This window comes from Oryza glaberrima, chromosome 1, assembly GCF_000147395.1.
Source record: "Oryza glaberrima chromosome 1, OglaRS2, whole genome shotgun sequence".
Lineage (NCBI taxonomy): Eukaryota > Viridiplantae > Streptophyta > Magnoliopsida > Poales > Poaceae > Oryza > Oryza glaberrima.
Genome location: NC_068326.1, coordinates 1,388,052 through 1,408,721, shown reverse-complemented (window position 1 = coordinate 1,408,721; position 20,670 = coordinate 1,388,052). Strand labels below are relative to the sequence as shown.

At 42.2% G+C, this 20,670-nt stretch overlaps 3 protein-coding genes across 4 annotated transcripts; all 3 read left to right on the top strand.

Moving 5' to 3' along the window:
- Positions 1-4,687: 4,687 nt before the first annotated feature.
- Positions 4,688-5,448, top strand: LOC127768967 (protein NEGATIVE REGULATOR OF RESISTANCE). Its single transcript, XM_052294644.1, has one exon. It carries the CDS (start codon positions 4,790-4,792, stop codon positions 5,171-5,173), a length of 384 nt encoding a protein of 127 aa, XP_052150604.1. The 5' UTR covers positions 4,688-4,789; the 3' UTR covers positions 5,174-5,448.
- Positions 5,449-10,212: 4,764 nt separating this feature from the next.
- LOC127759479 (metal tolerance protein 7) lies at positions 10,213-17,131 on the top strand. 2 transcript variants are annotated; one of them, XM_052283978.1, is made up of 6 exons: positions 10,213-10,476; positions 15,432-15,547; positions 15,692-15,937; positions 16,072-16,152; positions 16,249-16,479; positions 16,553-17,131. In XM_052283978.1, exons 1-6 carry the CDS (start codon positions 10,341-10,343, stop codon positions 16,895-16,897), a joined length of 1,155 nt encoding a protein of 384 aa, XP_052139938.1. In that variant the 5' UTR covers positions 10,213-10,340; the 3' UTR covers positions 16,898-17,131. The 2 variants fall into 2 exon arrangements, with proteins under 2 accessions (XP_052139938.1, XP_052139937.1); XM_052283977.1 differs by lacking the exon at positions 10,213-10,476 and adding an exon at positions 13,726-14,083.
- A 2,540-nt stretch (positions 17,132-19,671) lies between these two features.
- LOC127760246 (uncharacterized) lies at positions 19,672-20,364 on the top strand. Its single transcript, XM_052284469.1, has one exon. It carries the CDS (start codon positions 19,747-19,749, stop codon positions 20,047-20,049), a length of 303 nt encoding a protein of 100 aa, XP_052140429.1. The 5' UTR covers positions 19,672-19,746; the 3' UTR covers positions 20,050-20,364.
- The last annotated feature ends 306 nt before the right edge of the window (positions 20,365-20,670 follow it).

Here is a 20,670-nt window from a genome sequence, read left to right as displayed (position 1 = left end):
CTGGAGCATTATTAGCCCCAAAATATACCATTACAGAAGCATACAGCGAAATTAACGAATTGACCGATCCGTCCGGTCGCTTGCTTGGTGTCTGTAGATATACAGTTTTATTTAAGGAGACCTTGACCTGGCCGGCCATGGCTCTCATCCCTAGTCAAGGTCACTCAGAGCAAGTTGAATAGTATAGCCAACTACTAGCTCCAATTCATCTATAGCCAATCTAATAGCTTATTCATACAATAGTTACATACTACACTATTAATACCTGGTCCCACCTATCATGCATATATTGTGTCTTGGATTCTGTGCTACAGCTGGCTACAAATCTATAGCCCGCTGCCCTTCCTCTCCTTATTTATCTCTTTAAAATATGTTTGCAGCTGCTTATAGCCTGATATTATACCTGCTCTCACGAGCCAGCATTTGCTGCGTCCCAGTGGACCTGGGAACAAGGAAATGTCAGTGATGTCATACCAAAGCAATTGGCTTGACGTCACATCTCTGAATGTAAGCAGGTGAGGTCAGTACGTATGGCCTCCATTCCTGATTCTTCAGAGAAACGTCGTCGCTATTGCGGATATTTTCTTTGCCGGAGAGAAGGCAAAGCCAAACCATTCTGCTCCACCAATGCCCTGCGAAATAAACGCTCGGGTTGTTAATTTTAGTTTCATTCCATTATTTGTACATGATTAATTTAATATTAGCTATTATAAGTTTAAAAATAATTTTAAAAAGCACATCGTTTAGCCATGAAAACGTGAAGTAGCTCATCCAAAGAACGAAACCAAATGGAGCGTTGGTCAAAGAAAAGAGTCAAGTGTCTTTACTTATATATTTTTTGTCATTAAATAATGTGTTAGTTGAAAGGCATACACCCAAGTGCCCAACACCGTGAAAATCACACGCCAAAACGAGGGTGCAATGTACACCCAATCTAACAAACGAGCATTTGATACGATTATAGTTATTGTGATTGACACCAAGCAAGCCGGAGTACTTTTTTTTTTCTTGAGTTTCTCCTTGAGGTAATGATCCTCAACTACTAGGAAGATTTCTCTGAAATCAGATAAAAGATCTCTGATGCATAAGCTCCTTTCCTTCATTTTTTCTATTGTTTCAAGCTCGGCTCTTTTGGTTCAACAGAACAACTTTTCTTTGCCGGCCAAATGCCCATTTTTTTGTTCATAGAGAAAGCACGGCAGTAGAGGAGTAACAACCACCAAGTTTGGCAAATCGAGAGGCTATTATTATCTGTTTATTGGCTTAGAAGACAAATGCAAAATTTTACTACTTAATTGTGTGGTTGTATTTTTAATTTTTCTTTCATTAGCTAAATGCCCGTGCTTGCAATGGATTATTGAAAATAACAAAATTAAGTCCTTGCAAAAAATATTTTTAGTTATTGAAACAAGATCTTTCATCTTGCTATGCTTAGAAAATTAAAGAGATGCAACCTACATGATACAAATAGCAAACAGAATATTAATGGCCTACATCTCCGTTGTGGTTGTGGGTGGCAGACTCACCATCACAGTTTTATAATAGTAATATAGATTGTGGTATATATTTTTCAATATCTACTTTTAGTCCATTATTAATATATCAACATAAAAGTTTTATTTATAAATTATAGTATTTGTTACTTTGTTCATTTTCCTGCGGTTTATCAATCGAAGCTAATGCACATGCAATCTCTGCTCTTCATCCCTCTTTCCCCCGCCGTGTCAATCACCATTCACGATTACTCCTTGCCACTCATGTTGTTGCTTACAGACACAACCGGGTCGCATTAGGAAAACGCTCCGTGAAGATCAGTTTCACCGCCTCTTTGTCTTGGAATCTAGGCACATAATATCGACGTGGATGGTACAGTTGCGCTGTTTTGTCGCGGTGAAAAGGAAATTCGTAGTGGGCTGGTGGTCGACAAATTAATTGGTTCAGCATTGGTTGGTTTGAGGGTATGTGTGACCTAAGAATAAAGGATTGGGACCCCAGTCTTGAAGCATCTTACAGTAATTATGAAAGCAATTTGCTTAAGCTGCATCATTCATATACAGTGACTCCATCGTCTCTGCATCTCATACTGTAACAAACAGTGCTAGAAATTCATTGCTTTACCAATAGACAATTTCATGCTTGCAAGTTACTACTAGTAGTTGCGAATCTATCACTAGAATTTAATTATCTACTAGTTACCTTTTATCCAGTTGACGATATGATTTCCAAAGCTCATAGATTCGCACTTTAGCAAGCCCAAGTGCACCACCAGCTTTACTGTTTTTTCTCTCTCTCACGAGTTGTCCACAAAAGCTGCACGCTTGAGTGCAATCGTATCAGTGGATTCGAAGAAGAAATATGAAGGGAACAACCATATTGATTAAGCTAAGAAGACTATCATGGAGTCTCGTTTTCTAAAGATGTTCAGTTCCAAACCAGCTTGTAGAATAGTACTAACCACTCGCTATGCGATTTGTCAATTTCTTTGTGCTTGTGGACAGGGAATAATGGACAGGGCATAGCTAAGACTTTTCAAACCTCTTCTTCTAGCTTTTCTCTCCCCTGATGACGCCTAGCAACTGAACTGTTATACGTCAGCTTTGTGACGACACGAAACTGTTTAGGTGCTGGAGTACTCGTTTTTAATTTATACGTATTGAGTACATACTGACTTTACGTGACAGTATATTAATACTAGTACTGACCAAGACTTCAAAGTTCAAAGTCCCCTCTTTCTCCAAAAAAAGAAAAAGACCTCATAGTCCAAATCTCTTAAGTCCTTCTATAGATTATACTAGTAGTAATAAACAAACTCAGTGACACCAGCTATCTTTTATTATTTTTCTTTACTGTTACACCCTTCTCAGTACATTCTCACTTGTAGTATATTGCTATATCATTCTCATGAAAAATAAACATTTTTTAACTTGTAATAGTAACTCTAGCACAATGAGTTTAATGTCCTGCTGGTTGCACTCCAGATCATACATTCACATACTACTATTCCAGAGTGATGGCCAGAGTAGAAGGGTAGCTAATGATCGATCAATATTTTGGGGGTACTGCACCCTATTCAATTCGATTCGATTGGGGCTCATCAATTTCTGATCAAATCTGCAGAATGGTCCCTAACGCTGAGATATGTTCATCTAGCTAGCAGTACATGGAGCCATGGAGGTAAACACAAATAACTCCTTCGGTTCTAAAATAAGTTACTCCCTCGTTTCTTATTGTAAGTTGTTTAACATTTTTATCTGTCAAATTTATTTAAATTTGATAAAGTTTATAGCAAAATAAAGTAACACTTTCAATATAAAACAAACATAATAATGACACTAATTCTATACCGTAGATATATATTGCTAATTTTTTCTATAAATTTGGTTAAATATAAAAGAATTTGACTAAGAAAAAAATTCAAACGACTTATAATATGAAACATAGGAAATAGTTTTTATACATGTATATGAAGGTAGTGGGACATAGGGAGTATCAAAGTTCATCGTACAGTACGGATTGACATTCACTCCAGTTATCCAATTATACGGAGTAATACGTACTACGCATAGGAGTATCAGATACGATCGAGTATGGTCCTGCTCGTGCTTAAGATACCACATGACAAAGGATATGAGCATAGATATCACACCCACCATGCATATCATGCTTGCTAATTAACTTGATTGAAGAGAAGTGTTATTCGACTTGTCCTCCGCATGTTTGTAGACCTAACTTAATTGATCTGTTTTCTATAGAGTTAATTAGCCCCGCTAAAATGGTGTCGATTGGATTTTCACACGAGAAAGTAAATGTTATAATTAGAAAAATACTCCAAAGTTTAACACTTGTGGTAAATTGAGGCGTGAAATTCCAATTGTTTTGGGTATAAGAGGTCGGCAGAATAATTGTTGTGACGATAAACCAATAAAAGTTTTCTTAAACCTCACTTTTTTACACATTGATTCATTTTGAGTGGGGATTTGGAACATCAACAAAATCTTCCTATTAGATTTTGGATGAACGAAAGGAAATTGCCATCTCGTATGAATTGTTGACTTTGCAAGGGGCCTGTCTTTCGAAAAATATTAATATACACGAGAAATTCACTTCTGGTGTTTATCCATAAATGTCGTTTTTACCATATTTTTGAAGATAACCACACTTTAGTGATGAGTTGGTGTATTACAATGGCCCATATAATTATGGATGGACCGGAAATGTGGATCAACGTAAAACAATTTATCGAACTGTTTTTTTAATTAACCAACCGCTTGGGTTTTTGTTTTCTGTATTTTCTCAAAGAAGGTTGCGCATTTCACATAACATAGACAATTCTTTTATAGTGTAATAAAAAAAGAAAGCCGTATAATATGGCGTATCAAATAATCTTGTTTTATTTATTTAGCATATGTTCCGATATCAAAATGTACTGTAAGGTGTAGTAAATAACATGCCCTAATAATAATAAGGTACATAGTCAATGGTGTGTCTTATTTAAAAATTTTATGCAAATATATAAGATATAAATCAAGCTTAAAATATATTTTAAGTGATAAATCAACTCACAACAAAAATAAATTATAATTACGCAAATTTCTTGAATAAGATGAATAGTCAAACGTGTGATAAAAAGTCACGACATTGTTTATTAAAAATATGGAGTAGTAAACCACCACAAAATTTTCTCTCCTTTTCTTAGAAACACTCCTCATTTCTATTCTACTATACTACAAACACGGCCACACGCACCCACCCCCCACCAAACGTCTATGCTGTGACGAACACCACCACCATGGACGCCACCACCACCGCCAAGCGCAAGCGCCCAGCCGCCTCCGACATCGCCGACGACGCCCCCACCACCATCGACGAGGTCTCCGACGCCGAGGTCGAGGAGTTCTACGCCATCCTCCGCCGCATGCGCGACGCCACCCGACGGCTCGGCGCCCGCCCTCCCCCGCCGCGCGCGCCGGCGTGGCGCCCCAGCTTCTCCTGGGAGGACTTCGCCGACGCGCCGCCCAAGCAGGCGCCGCCGCCGCCGCAGCAGCCCGCCGACCACGAGCGCGTCGCCGAGAACGCCACCCCGCCCCGGCGCCCGGCGCCCGGCCTCGACCTGAACGTCGAGCCGCCGTCCGACGCGCCGGCCACGCCGCGCTCGGCGCGCGCCCCGGCATAGCGCGCGCCACGAGGAGACGCGGCGCGTCGCGCATGCGGGTGCTCACTGATTACAACTAGTTTGCTAGCTAGAAGCAGCTAGCTGCAGTGTTGGATTGATCCATCCATGGCGCTGCCTTGTCCTCCTTGTGTGTGAACAGGTGAGACCTGGTTAATCAATCGCTCTTGCTGGGAAGAAACAATCCATTATTGGTCTCATCATGGAGATGTACTATCATGTACCAAGACAAAAATGACGTGTTTAATTAATTACCCCCTATATTATTCGTTCTGTAATTCAGTATATGTCATTGTTCATTAGCTAGTGACCACTTGTTAACCTTGACGGGACTGGGTTTTATTTTCTATTGTTATTTCTTCCCTTTTCTTTGGAATGAGCACTTGGGCATGATCTTGTCTTAAAGCTTTAAACTTAGTTACAACATTTCTTTGTTTACTTGTACATGCATCGATTAAATCAATATATTCTGTTACTGTTGAATGGTAAAAAAAAGAATTTTGTAAGGTATTCGTAAAGTATGTCTGAACTCTGAATAGAAAAGCACTCCGTTTTAGTGAATACAAGAGCACACTGTTTTTTTTCTTTTTATTCAGAAAATATATTCCTTTTTTCAGCAGGGGAAAAGAGGCAAAGAAATTAAAGCATACTAAAGAGTGATATGAATGTGCACCATCTTTTATTCCCAGCCGTCGGCAGTCAGCATCTAGCTATACGCCTATATATATTTTTTCCGCGAGGAGCACCTAGCTATATATTTTTGCCTACAACAAAGATGTATTATTCTTCATTTTTAAAAAATGGGAGAGCTTTTGAAGCTACCATTAGGGCTTTGGGAGACCCTAACCATCACCTGCAACGACGAAGACAACGAGCTTGGGGGAGCACAACTCCAAACAGATCAAAAGGTAGAAATTTGAATCAATTTTGTAAAAAGAAGAGATAGTTAAGCCGAATACTTTTTCCTTGTTTTCTCTTGGAAGGAAACTCTTTCCTCGTCTATTCTTCGTTCTGTGATTTGACAATATCTTGTGTTCCTTTCTATATTCTGAAATGAAATTCAGGTGGAGAAACTCCCTCCTCCCCCTTGACCTTTCTTTAAAAAAACTCCTTTCCATTTATTTTTTCTTTGAAATTAAGGGGACTCCTTTCAAATTCTAAATAAATTGTCTTAACTATCTTACCTTTCTAACTTGCTATGACTAAGCTACTTTTCCAACCTCCTTCCCTCTTATGACGACTTTACGAGCTGATGCTATCGTTCTCGTGAAAAATGTACATCATTTCCATTGTGTAACATTCACAAGGGAGAAAAAGGATAATCGACATGCATAAGAATACAACAAATTCGATTGAGGCATTGGCATACTCGAAGAAAATGACATGACGCCTTTATATGAGCTCGGCTCTTCGTTGGCTTACAAGCCGTAGCTAGAAAAGGGCTCAAAATTAATGTGACCAATTCTTCCAAGAAGCTAAAAGATAAATAAACGTTTCATGGCTGATATGGTGACATGTTTAACTTTGGCATGTAAAACCAAGCGTTTTCTTTTCTTGTTGTCTACATATACTACCTCTATTATTTTTTTTTTCACTTGATGCATTGATATTTTCTGTCTTTAAGATGTGAATTTTGTTTGTGTTAGAGGTGTATGAGACAAACATTACTGTGAGCAGTGTTAGAGGTGTTTATATTTTGATATAAATTTTAAATACGAAAAACATTTTTATTTTAAAACGGAGGGAGCAGCGCTAGTGTATCACATGCAGCTAAATAACGTATCACTATCGTTCTAATCTTCTAGATGACCATATTATGAATTCGAAAGAGGTTGTACTGTGCCACAGTCGGTAGCTCATTGTAGCCAGTCAAGTCAACTAATTAGCCATGCAAATCCTTATTACCATGGTGCAAGTGGGCGGAAGTTTGCGTTGTTCTGGTGCAGAAAAAGAATTTGAGCCGTCGCCACTCGGACGAAAAACAAGTGCAAGTTCCACTTCAGAAAACATGACAACAGGTATAGCTCGCCACAATAAAAACAAAATTTACGTGAGCTTCTACTCCCTTTGTTTCTGGAAAAAAAAAAGTTTTAGACTAATCATTTGTTTTAAAAAAATTATAGTTTAAAGGTGTTTAAAATAGACTAAGAATCCCTTTGTTCGTGTTTTTAAGCTATGGAACCGATAGTACTCCCTCTCTCTCTCTCCTTGTTTTAGTTGGCTCTTAATCTCTTTATTTAACATGTATTTTAACTAGTAAAATTATCTTTTTTAAAAAGAATGGATGGAGTTTTTTTAATTTTTTGGCTTGACCGTGGGTGGTGGTCAATGACAGAGGATCCTGGTGCTATGCACGCAGCAATTGTTTGTTGGTTTGCACATGGAGCGGTAAAGACAAAAGAAGTCTCTGTGGCACAAACTGCGATGATATATGCACATGGCTCGGCGTTATTGCGCCGAAATGAAATAGGAGTACTAGAGCGGTGTGGACGGTGCAGACGTACGTGCAGCTAGCAGGCGTCGACACCAAACCCCTCGCCGTCGTCACGTCGACGTCGACGGACGACGCGCCACAAATGCACATGCCGCATTTGACGATGATGAATTGAGGAATCGCGTGTGCTATCGTCTCCAGTCTTCTGGGAACATGAGAGTTATCTGATTCTATCTTTATTGTTTCTGAAAACAGAAACATATACGCACTCCAAACACGTGAAAAAAAATGGCGTGGTTCGTTCGGTTCAAACTCTAAACCAATCTTTTCTTGTGGATAGCGGAACTGCGGAAAGCTTCTGCCGACATGCACACTGCCAAACTCCAAAACCAAACTGATGCTTGCTCACGGATTTGCGTGTGAGAAACTAGTTTACGAGGGATTTGTTTCTGGATGTCGTGTGTGAAGCATATTGGGAATGGGATATCTTATGGGCCCTAGCCCTTTTGGCCCAATACTTTACAGCGTGTGATCGCGCAAATTAGGCCCAATATTCAATCAGAGATGGGCCATGCGATGCGACAGATGAAGGAATATGTCCATTTGAAGTCCCTTAACTTGACAGCGAGTTCGATTTTCTTCCCTAAACCGATACAACGGGTCCCTCAACTGTCAAAACTGGTGCAGACAAGTTCTCTCGATGGTTTAGATGGTGTTTTTGGCTGACGTGGCGTTCAAGTGACGGTGATATGGCACTAGAAGCAAAATATAAAAATTAAAAATTAAAACAAAAGGTGGGGTTCACATGTCAGTAAGACAAAAGATAAAAAAAAAAGAGTAGGATCCACATGCCAGTGGGTCCCACCCTCCTCTCTGTCTCCATGCACAAGCGCACGCAAAGAGGGAGAAGGTCGAGGGGTGGTGGCCATAGGGTGCCGTGATGTACCTCGTCGCGATGTGGGGTAGTTGTTGCCGCCGCTGACGGTGATCCAAAACCTGAGCCCCCTTTCCACACATGCGTTGCACGGCCGGCCAGTGGAGATGACGACTGGGGAGATTGAGGTCTCTATCGCCGCCGTCGCCACAAAGAAGGCACTACAAGAGGCCTTCGACGTCCTCACTGCTGCCTGCTCGCCCTTCGCCTGGGGCGACCTCAACTCCTACATATCCTCGCTCCAGTCATCAATTGACTAACAGCTTGGCCGGCTTTGGGTCCTCGAGACACCCCTCACAACGATTGCAGGTCCCATTGTGGATGTCACAAGCGACGACGAGAAGGGCTGGCCGCCCCTCCCCACCCTTCTCCCCCTCCGCGCTCGCTGGGTGGCCGACAAGGGAGCTCCGGGAGGAAAGAAGGATAGCCAGGAGGGAGAGAGGAGAAGGAGGTGCCGACGCGCCATGGAGATTGAGTGGGGGGTAGGACCCACTGACCATGTGGGTCCCACTATTTGTTATGTTTTATTTGATTGACATGTGGGTCCCACTGTTTGTTATGTTTTATCTGATTGACATGTAGGTCCCACATTTTTTAAATTTTAAATTTTTATATTTTGCTTGCCACATTACTGTCACGTAGGACGAGGACCAAGTCAAAGCAACAAAGTAGGCGCCACGTCAGCTAAAACTGTCATCCAAACCACCGAGGCACTTCGTCTGCACCGGTTTTGACAATTTAGGGACCCGTTGTATCTGGTATTGCGGTTGGGGGATGAAAATCGAACTTGCTATCACGCGAAGGGACTTCAGATGAACCCATCCTTGGCGACACAACAAACTATTGGGCCAGAGAGAGAGAGTCTTTCTTGCATCTACTTAGTTGGGTCAGAATTCGATCGTTGTTCGCAATCGCACCGGCAAAGCCTACAAGATTTGAGCTACCTGTCACATCCTAGCTAGATAGAATACCTGATTTGTTGAGGCGAGATCGCCATCAGGACCCGTTGATCTTTGCAAGCTTCGTCCATATCCCTTGTTTCAAATATCTGGGTGTAGTTGTTTTATACTATACATCTCTTGTTGAAAGGCTACAACGAGGTGCGGTGGTCACAAGAGTTGGATCACCCAATTAAGGTCGTCGTCGCACCTTAATTGGCAGCTAATACAAGAGATGAGCACATGCTGTAGAGTATTCCACTATTCCTGTACCTATCAATGCGCAGTGAGTGACGGCACCTAATAAGACGTGTGTAAAGCGATAGCGAGCAAGAGAAATCCAAGGCGTAAAAACCGCCTCGAAACCGTACCGCGCGCCGCTGCACAGGAGTGCGCGCCGTGTCTCATCTGCATCGTCATGTCCCACTTAATTTGATTAACAAACTACTATGTATTTGTCTATGCATGATGGATGCATCATCGCTAGCATGGCTGGTGTGCAATAGGGAGCAGCTGAAAAGGAGCGAAGCGTGACGCTGATAAGAAGAAACGCATTGATAATTAAGACGATCGATCGATCGGTGACGCGAGGTCGGCAACAAAAAAACCCATCGCGTCACTCTTAACCGTGCCACTTCTTGCTGCCTCCATCCGGTTCATGGACCCGGTCTCTTTAATTTCGTAGTTTTCTGATAAGAAGAGAGCCAATAATTACGGGCAAATCAGTTACCACTTCACCCGTGTCCTCCTTGCATGTCTCGTGAACCAGTTAGGCGGTTAACTTGTATATCAAACAGACGACGTGTGGGCGAGCAGTTCGTCGTCGTCTTCGCTCGATCGTAGTAGTTGCCGGCCGGCATCGGCATGGGCGACGGCGGCGGGGAGAAGCAGGCGGGAGAGGCGGCGGCGGAGGGGTGGCGGCTGAGCGTGAACGACTTCCAGTTGCCGGAGCGGCCCAAGGACCCGCACTTCGTCAAGAGGGTCATCAAGCGATGCCACGGTACGTTGCTGTTCATGCCACCGATCCATCGATCGATCTCTTCTTCAATTCCTCGATCGCTAATTTGCTTAATCTGCCTCCTCAATTTCTCATTTTGCGACGTTCTATATACATGGATCTGTTACCAACCATTAATTGGTTGGAACTCGATCAACATGCATGGATTAATCCCAGTCCGGCCGGCCTGGGACTCCGTTTCGATCGAACTCGATCCTGGGTTCCTTATCATGAAATCAAATTTGGGGGGGGGTGTCCTGTTTGTTTACAGTGATGTCACTAATCAAAACTGCCCAGTAGTTTGACGCATGCATATGCGTGTTACATTTAACTCCAAGATAAAGTGCCGTGAGGGTAAAGATCGATTGGGTAGCTTCATCAAATTGCGCTACTGTTAGTGGAATCATACGTGCATGTACAGTACTCTTGCTCTGACTGAGTCATCACTTCACCAATCTAGCATCAAGAATGGCCCTTGTGAAGTAGTTGTTCAGGACAATGGTAATAAACACTTCAGTAGATTCGTATAGTATCATTACAAATAATAGCTGTTCACCAATCTTAAGCATGGAGAAGAGTTGCCATTATTCGTATATATTGCCGCTCGTTAGACCCAAAGGCTGTGCACTCACTGCTTCCCAAGTGATATAAGGCCTCGTTTAGTTCCAAACATTTTCTTCAACTTTCAACTTTTTCATCACATTAAAACTTTCCTACACACATAAACTTTTAACTTTTTCATCACATTGAAACTTTCCTACACACATAAACTTCGTTCCAATTTCAACCAAACTTCCAATTTTAACGTGAACTAAACACACCCTAACTAACTTAAACTTATTAGGAGTAGCACTATGCGTTCCTTTCTTGTTTTGTCAGATAACATCTGAACTACTACTGTAGTACTTTTTTTTTAAGAGGGAAAGACCATTATATTGAAATAATGATCTGGCCTTTTTATTAAGAAAACCCACACAATAGTCTGAACTAGTACTTGACACTTAATCATGATCTAGCTGATCAACGATGCCGCTAATCTGCCATGTCTTGCGGAAATCGATATATCTTCGCGGTGATCTCAAGGACGAGATGTGTCACATTGCGCACACAAAAGAACACATACAATGCACGGCGGCTAAATCGATATAAGAAGCTGACGAAGCCCCTTACACGTGTGAAGCATGCAGAGTTGCATAAACTTGCATTCATGCATGCTCCTCACAAACTAGGCAGCATTGGTGGACTGCTAGCTTGGTCCTGATCTCCCCGTTTGGTATGACAAAAGCAATTGTTATATTTTCTAGCATTGGAGTAGCTAGCAAGTAGGTAGCGACTGGTTTGTCTGCGCACAAGTTATAAAGAAGGCCCTATTTAGTTCATACTAAACTTTTCTTAAATTTTAAACTTTCTATAATGACATCACATTCAAAATTTTCATACTCACATAAAATCCTAACTTTCTTTTTTAAACTACCAACTTTTCCCAAACTTCTCCTCGAAATTCAGAAACTAAACACAGCTGAAGTAATGCAATTTTTTGTCTCTAACAGTTGATATGGCCCGGTCTAGATTTAAACTTTGCAATAAAAAATGCCACATCAAACTTTTCTATACACACAAACTTCTAACATTTCCGTCACATCGTTTCAATTTTAATGGGGTGTGTTTAGTTCCACGCTAAAATTGAAAGTTTGAAGACGGAAAAGTTGGAAGTTTATGTGTAGAAAAGTTCGATGTGATGAAAAAATTCTAAGTTTAAAGAAAAAAGTTGGAATCTAAACAGAGCCTAACTACTAAAAGATACCGTATAAGATAATATTCAAAATTGTGGTATCTTTTGGTGTCTCTTTCGGAAAAAAAAACGTAAAAACCACTTGGTTAATAAGAAAAACTAGGGATCGAATGTTCGGTCCAAGTTTAATTATTAGACAGCTAAGCCTTTTCTTCTACGGAGTAATTTGTTATGGATCTCTCCATAACACCGTCCCCATTTGGCTTAGGTGGTGATTTTACATTTCTAGCCATTTTCAGGAGCTGGTACATGGGGGCATGTACATCAATTCTTATTTTCTAACATAATGGGCCTAAATGGGCCCGCTTTATCTGGCCTAGTTATAGGATATGTGTCTTTTCTGATGGGCCTTGTCCGATGATTATCTGGCCTACCCCTAAGCTCGAATAATCATCCCAATTACTCTTCAACAGATCTTTAAAAAAATATTCCCTCCGTTTCGAAATGTTTAACACCGTTGACTTTTTAGTACATGTTTGACCGTTCGTCTTATTCAAAAACTTTTGTAAGATATGTAAAATTATATGCCTACATAAAAATATATTTAACAATGAATCAAATGATAGGAAAACAATTAATAATTACTTAAATTTTTTAAATAAGACGAACGGTCAAACATGTAACAAAAAGTTAACAGCGTCAAACAATTCGAAATGGAGGGAGTAGTAGAGAACAAACGCAAAATTATGTAAAGTACATTAGCTCAACCTGGTACTAGAGAAAATTCTTGTCCCGTCCTTGCGCCCGCACTATTGAGTTAATAAATCTCTTTATAAACTTTGGGTCTATAAACTTTAGGCGTATAAACTTTAGATGTATAGAAATAATATATATATATATAATATTTGAATTCAAATTCAAATTTAAATTGGATATATAAACTTTTGACTTAGAAACTTTGTGTCTCTAAATTTTAGATGTATAAATTTGAGGTGTATAAACTTTAGTTGCATAAATTTATTAAAATAAAAATAATGCGGTGTAAAAAAAAGAAAACCACGTGGAGACCAGGGGTGATCGCTAGGGGTGATGTTTCGGAGTTTGGTGGCATCATCATCATCCTGCAGATATCGGAGAAATCGTGTGTGACTTGTGATGATGATCTGGGAGTCCCAAGTGTCGTCTCTGTTCCCAAAGCCTTTGTATGCTTTATCCAAAGGAGAGGCAGTGGATGTACGCGTGGCCGATTTCCTGGAAACCCCGGAGAATCTCATCTTTCCTAGTCGCCTAAATGATGCCTAATCCGGCACAATTACCCCAAGGTTCCGTGACGGCACATACATGCACCGGCGCGCGCACGTCACAACAACGGACGGCGACGTGATCGCGTGCGGAGGCGGAGCGAAACCCGTGCAGCCTATAGCCTCTGGATTCTGCTCGCGTCGCGACTACGGTACGCCGGACACGTACGCACGCCGCGACTATTGAAACCGATCAACTTTCGGTGATCAGTAGATAGATGTGGAGAGATCGATCCTTGGCGATCGCTACCACGCGTGCCCCCAGACGTATCAGTCGGCCTCACGCCCGCGCGCGCCATGGATATATTCTCTCCAGCTCGGCCCAGTTGGATATTTCGATCGGATGAGTACGATCGAGTTGCGTGCTCCTGATCATATCGCTGCCTCTGCACCGGCCTAGCCACCAGCAGCAAGCAGGCCATGGGGAGCCGAGGACGACGCGGCGGCGGGGAGAGAGAGACGGAGACGGAGGAGGATGAGACGTGGAAGCTGCGGGTGGGCGACGACTTCACCGTCCCGGAGCGCTTCCACCGCAAGCCCCCCTTCTTCTCCAGGATCTTCCCCGCCGGTTCCCATGGTCACCTACTCACGCCTCCCATCCTCAATCCTCTCTCCCCTTTCCTGTTTAATACTAGATGGTTTTTTTTCTCTTGATTGATTTCCCTTTGAGATCAATTCTCTTAGATTTTCTGCATATATACTCACTCGTACTACAGTAATACTACCAGTTTAGTAATCTTCAGGGATAAAGGAAACAAAAGATGGAAAAAGCAGCTACTGCTCTGATCATGCTTCTTCTTTTCCAGCTTTACTTTACTCGTGCAGCTTTTTTACCTCTTCCCCTTTTTGTTCAATTCGTGATCGATTATATTAGAATCTCGGTGTCTTGTGATGGCTTGACCCGCACTAAACAACACGATTGTCTTTACTCATAGTATTGCAGTATACTAGTTGCTCGGTAGACTCAGCTGGACTCAATTCTGTCGTTCCACTAGTGTCTAGTCTTAGGTTGTAGACTGACGTTAACAGCACAAGCATTATTTTGATGCGAAGGGGCCGTCATTTCAGTACTGTCCATACTTCTGCATATTAAGAATATCAACGAAGAATAACCATTTTGTCTCTTGAGTCTTGGCAACTAATACGTGAGGTGCTGCTAATTCTCAAGCATCGATGCTCATATGAAGAATCAAGGTACTGACGATTTAGACACCTGAAGGAAATTTCAGTAAATTGTGTTTTAGGACATCTTTTATTAAACTAGGAGTGGTCCAACGTAAAACAACGCTAAAATTATCTAGTGCAAAGTAAAAAAGATTGATTAAAGGGTGATCTAAAATAGATCGATTAAAAGATGGCACAGACTGCAATTTACTGTATTGCAATTACATATAGACATACTTATCAACCTTATATTGGCACATAGCATTAGAGATGGCCCAATGGGGGTCCAAAAGAGTGATAGATTTTGAGGCCCAGCCCGAAAATATAATGGGCCAGACAGATTTTTATTTGAGGACCAGCCCAAAAAAGGAAGGAAGGCTCATACAGTCTTGTTCAGTCTTTTATCTTCACCTATGAATAATGTTCTTACTCAACTATGTTTGCTAATTACGTCCACTGAACTGAAGGAAGACACTTCCCATGCTGCTAGGACTCTTTCCAATCTGGACTATATATATTTTTCCTTGTGTGAAACTGTGAATTAGCATATGCATTTATCCTAGTGGAATACCATGTTTCAATCGAACAGTACTTTAACTTGATTGATAAAGCTGTTAAATGCATGTGGAACATGCTATGGACTGAAAAATGATAAGTTCCATTAAGCTTAATTAACTATTTGGTTTAACACTCTCTTCTTTCTTTGATTATTTCGTTTATTAGTACTTCTGAGTACTGAAAAAGTCGGTGCCCCATAACAGGAAAGCATCGGAAAATTGCAAAATACTACAAGAAGCAGGAAAATCTCCTGAAGGATTTCAGCGAGATGGAAACCATGAATGAGATTGGTTCCTTAGATCAGAATGCTCCTACTGAGGTAAAATCTTGTTAAGAGAACACATTTCCTCAATGCAATATGCAATTGCTAGATTTGTAACTATAAATTGGATGCTGTATATTTCTTTTTTTTGTCTTCTATACACATAGTGATATGAAGTATATCTTCATGTTGTTTTGTTAGGAAGAGTTGAGGCAAATGGCAAAGGGTGAACGATTGGCCATCAACCTGTCGAATATCATCAATCTGATTCTTTTCATTGGGAAAGTTCTTGCATCAGTTGAAAGTTTATCGATGGCAGTAATAGCATCGACACTGGACTCCCTACTGGATCTTTTGTCAGGTTTCATACTCTGGTTTACTGCACATGCTATGAAAAAGCCCAACAAGTACAGCTATCCAATTGGGAAGAGACGAATGCAGCCAGTGGTAATGACTCGGTTAATTGAAATCTGTTCTCTTTTATCAATTTTGCATTACTCTGAACTTAAGCTGTGCTTTTATGCTAGAGATTGCCTGCTATGACAACTATTGGAGCTAACTGAATAACCTGATTTTTTCAGGGCATAATAGTATTTGCATCAGTAATGGGTACACTTGGCTTCCAAGTGCTAATCGAATCGGGGCGTCAGCTTATCACAAATGTACCCACGAACACTCTTCGTCAAATTCATAATCCATTATTTATGTGATTTATCAGCTGACACTAGCTTTATCTATTATATGCAATGGCCTTACAGGAGCACCAAGTGTTCGACCACAGGAAGGAGCTGTGGATGATCGGCAGCATGTCCTCGGTCGCAGTGGTGAAGTTCTTCCTGATGCTCTACTGCCGGTCGTTCAAGAACGAGATCGTGAGAGCCTACGCGCAGGACCATTTCTTCGACGTGATCACCAACTCGGTCGGCCTTGTCAGCGCGCTCCTCGCCGTCCGGTACAAATGGTGGATGGATCCGGTCGGAGCCATACTGGTGAGTGCCCCCATTGCTGCCTGCCTGCCACTCTGCTAGCTACTCCATGTGAGAATTAATGGTGGATATGCAGATCGCGGTGTACACGATCACGACGTGGGCTCGGACGGTGGTGGAGAACGTGGGGACGCTGATCGGCAGGTCGGCGCCGGCGGAGTACCTGACGAAGCTGACGTACCTGATATGGAACCACCACGAGGAGATCCGGCACATCGACACGGTGAGGGCCTACACCTTCGGGACTCACTACTTCGTGGAGGTGGACATCGTCCTCCCCGGCGACATGCCGCTCAGCCACGCGCACGACATCGGGGAGTCGCTCCAGGAGAAGCTGGAGCAACTCCCCGAAGTCGAGCGCGCCTTTGTGCACGTCGACTTCGAGTTCACCCATCGCCCCGAGCACAAGGCCGAGGTCTGAATTCTCATTTATGCAAATTCTCTCTTCACTTCACTTCACTTCTGTTTTTGTTTGGCTTGTACAAGTCATCGTTTCCCTGTGAAACCCACAAGGATGTCAGTTTTACTACCACTGTCTCTGTAGTCTTTAAGTAGCTGTGAGTGAAACTGAATTCTTGTTGTTCTTGTTTTTTTGAGAAGAGAAAACTGATCGAATTCTTCTAGTGGATTATATACGCTGTCTTTTGCTGGAAAATGGCCAAAATGGCTGGGCATGTGTACATGTTGTACCCATCTGAATTGTCATATCTGTGATCAGAAGTACTACTATATATATATTTCCATTTCCGGTGGTCATGTCACTGGGGCAGTAGTGATGAACCGGACTAGTTTGTCATTAGCCCCAGACATGTCCATTCAAGTTAGCTTGGGCCCTATCCAACTAGGGCAGAAAAACTCACAAAAATACAAAGGGCAAACCATGCATGAGGACAGTGCCTGTGACTTGTTCTTGCTGGTTCGTTTTATTGGGCGAGTTGCAGCTGGGTGTTACTATGTGGGAGCCCTAAGTGACAGGACAAATTATCAATAGCTTCTTCAGCTGGAAGGAAAAGAAAGGACATGGCCATTGTAGCTGTGATCATCACTAGGATCCAAACAGCCCCACACCTTGTGTTGTTGCTTCTCATCGATCAGCTGGGATTGGAAAGAATCCAGTAATTTTTTTTTCACCAATGCGCAAAATAATTGCATGTCAATATATTACAAGAAGACAAAATATATTTTTAAACAATGCAATTGGTCATACGGTCATTGCCTGGGGACAAGAAACAAAGAAAAAAAAAGAACCACCAAAGTAAAGGAAAAAACTACTACTGGAAGGCTGTTCACAACTCAGAAGGTGGAGGCGGAGCCATACTGCTCTTCCAACAAGCCTCTAAAGACAACGGCGTTAGTATAAGACCACAAACAGCCTTCCTGAAGGATGGACTTTCAAACCACAGACACCAAGGAGAGAGAAAAATCAAGAATTCTAGAATTTCACTCCTTCCAAAGCTGCCAAAAGATGAGGACTAGAGAGTCGAAGCCCACTCGAAGATGCTCAGGCAAGCGGAAAGCGAGCAGCCATGAGGAGGAACGAGGACGGCCAGCCCGAAAGAATCCGGTAATTGTAACAAAATAAAATTAAATTGCTGGGTGAGATGGATGCACACCCTTGTGCATCAGCAGTAGCATGGACTTGTGGTGGGAAGCATTCATCTGACAGCATTATTGGTAACAATGGCACCCCATGATTGAATTGCCATATGCTATTAATTTGTTCTCTTTACGGCTATACTAGACAGTCCACGCCTAATGTTTGGCGGTTGTTTTGTTTGATATCCTTTTGGACGTTTTCTAATTTCTAGTGCAGAAAAATAGCAGCAGCAGCAGCAGCAGCAGCAGCAAAACAGGGGACGTTTGAGCGAATAATACGGCTATAAACGACTCACCTAAATGCTAGAACAAATGCCAAACATTGTTCATGACATTTTACAATTAACACCGGTTTGGAAAACAAAATGCTGAACAACCAAAGAGAACTGAACACCGAACATTAGATCCAAACTGCATACCCCTGCCTTGTATTGCACTTCCTCTGTTTCACAATGTAAGTCATTCTAGCATTTTCTATATTCATACTAATGTTAATGAATTTAGACATATATATCTATCTAGATTCATTAACATCACTATGAATATGAGAAATGTTAGAATAATTTATATTGTGAAACGGATGAAGTAGAACAGTAAAAGGCAATGAAAAAAAAGCTAGCTCCATTTTTGAGAAGAAAGTACAGCAATTGGTGTTCGTCCAGGCAAGTTCATCACGTGCAAAGGAGAAAGGTAGCAACAAGGCAAGCTATACGATGGATGGATTGAGATGGAGGCCGGCCGTGGCGCATGTGAGCTATCCGTCGTCGTCGTCGTCGTCGTCGTCGCTGGGTCCGGGCAAATGGACCCCGGGCGAGGCGGGGAGCCGTACACCAGCGTCAGCCCCAATCGCGGCACGGTGTAACGCGCCGCGGCACAGTCGTCGTCACCCTGCAGCATCTCTTGCACTTGCTGTTGTACTACACTAGTAGTACTACCTCTCCTCCTCTCGATCATTAACTCATTATTATAATTACTATTATTCTACTCTGATGAAGGTCCTACGTCGTACTGCCAGAGATTAAACAAGTTCCCTACTTGCCCGTGATTCTCAGTTTCAGGACTGCTACTACTGTTCTTCTATACTGCTCAGGAGTAGGACTACTGTACCTACTTGTATTAGTATTTTTTTTACCAGGCAATGAGGCATTCAGTCTCCAGATGTAATTACTCTTTCCGTCTCAAAATATAATAATTTTTAGATCTCAAGATTTATCCTAAAACATAACAACTTCTTCACCAACATTCTTTTTCCAACCAATCACAATCCTCCACCATTTACTCCTACATACTTTTTTAATAATTATGTCAAACTATAAAACTTTTTATATTATGGGACAGAGGAGTAGCTAGGAGTAACACAGTAACTTAATTAATATCACATCTGCACCCATATGCTCTTAACTAATGTAATTTACCTAGGATTTTCAGGTGGTCAACCAAGTAAATTGTTAATGTGTTGCACCTGTAAAATCTTCTTCTTCTTCCAGTAGAAAACGAAGTGTATTATACTACTCCAAACTTATATACTTGGGGCAACTCTCCTTGATTCCCGCTTCTCACACGCATTATTTGTTTCAGAGCGGAAACAGCCAACGCTAACCTAACTAGTTAAACCAAAAGCCTAGCTTTCCAAGCACAAACACCGACCATTTCTTCACTCTCTAAGCTAGCTCGATGCCGCCACCGCCGGCGACGACGCCGCTGCCTCGCCGTCGCCTCGCGCTCATCCTGTGCCTGGCGTGGGCGCTCTGGCTCCACGGCGGCGGCGGAGGCATCAGCCTGGCAGACGCGTTCCAGGCGCCGACGCCGGCGAGACGCTCGTCGGGGTCGTCGTACGCCGTCGGCTCGCGGCCGGTCCCCGCGGCGGCGCCGAGGTGGAGCTCGTCGTCGTCGTCGTCGGCTTCTGAAGCTGCCGCCCGGTTCGCCGACGACAAGCGGCGGATTCCAAGCTGCCCCGATGCCCTCCACAACAGGTAGAATATAAGATACGTACATGCATCGATCGATTCAGCTAGCTAGACATGAGTACGCTCGATCAGATCGATCGTAGCTAGCAATTTGTAGTAGCTTGTACGAGCAGAGAATGTGTGTGTGTCATACTGCTTGGCTGTTCTTCCAAAGCCAACTCGATCTAAATTGCCGGCTATGGTGTGTTGCACGGATCAGTGATTACTGCAAGCACGGCGGCCATCGAATTGGGTGCCTTTGATGTGTTCTGTACAGGTTCCTGCAGGGAAGTGTGTTCTTACTTTCAGTCATATACTCATATATACAAGAATTCGTCATTGCATATTGTCGTTGCTCCTGTTCACACCAGCTTCATGCATGCGGCGGAGATCAGAAACTTATAATTTGCCATGGTTATTTCAGAGAGAGAGAGAGAGAGAGAGAGAGAGTAATTCTCTACTTCAAATTGCTCACTGCATCAGTTGAGTGCTAATGTACTCACTCCGTTTGAAATTAGTTGTCGTTCTAACAAATTTCACACAAACCTAAGAGATATGGCAGATTACATAGTTACCCTCGTTTCAATTCACACATCCCATTAATTTTCTAAAGAAATGAGCCAATTAAAGTTGTGACAGTATAACTATATCG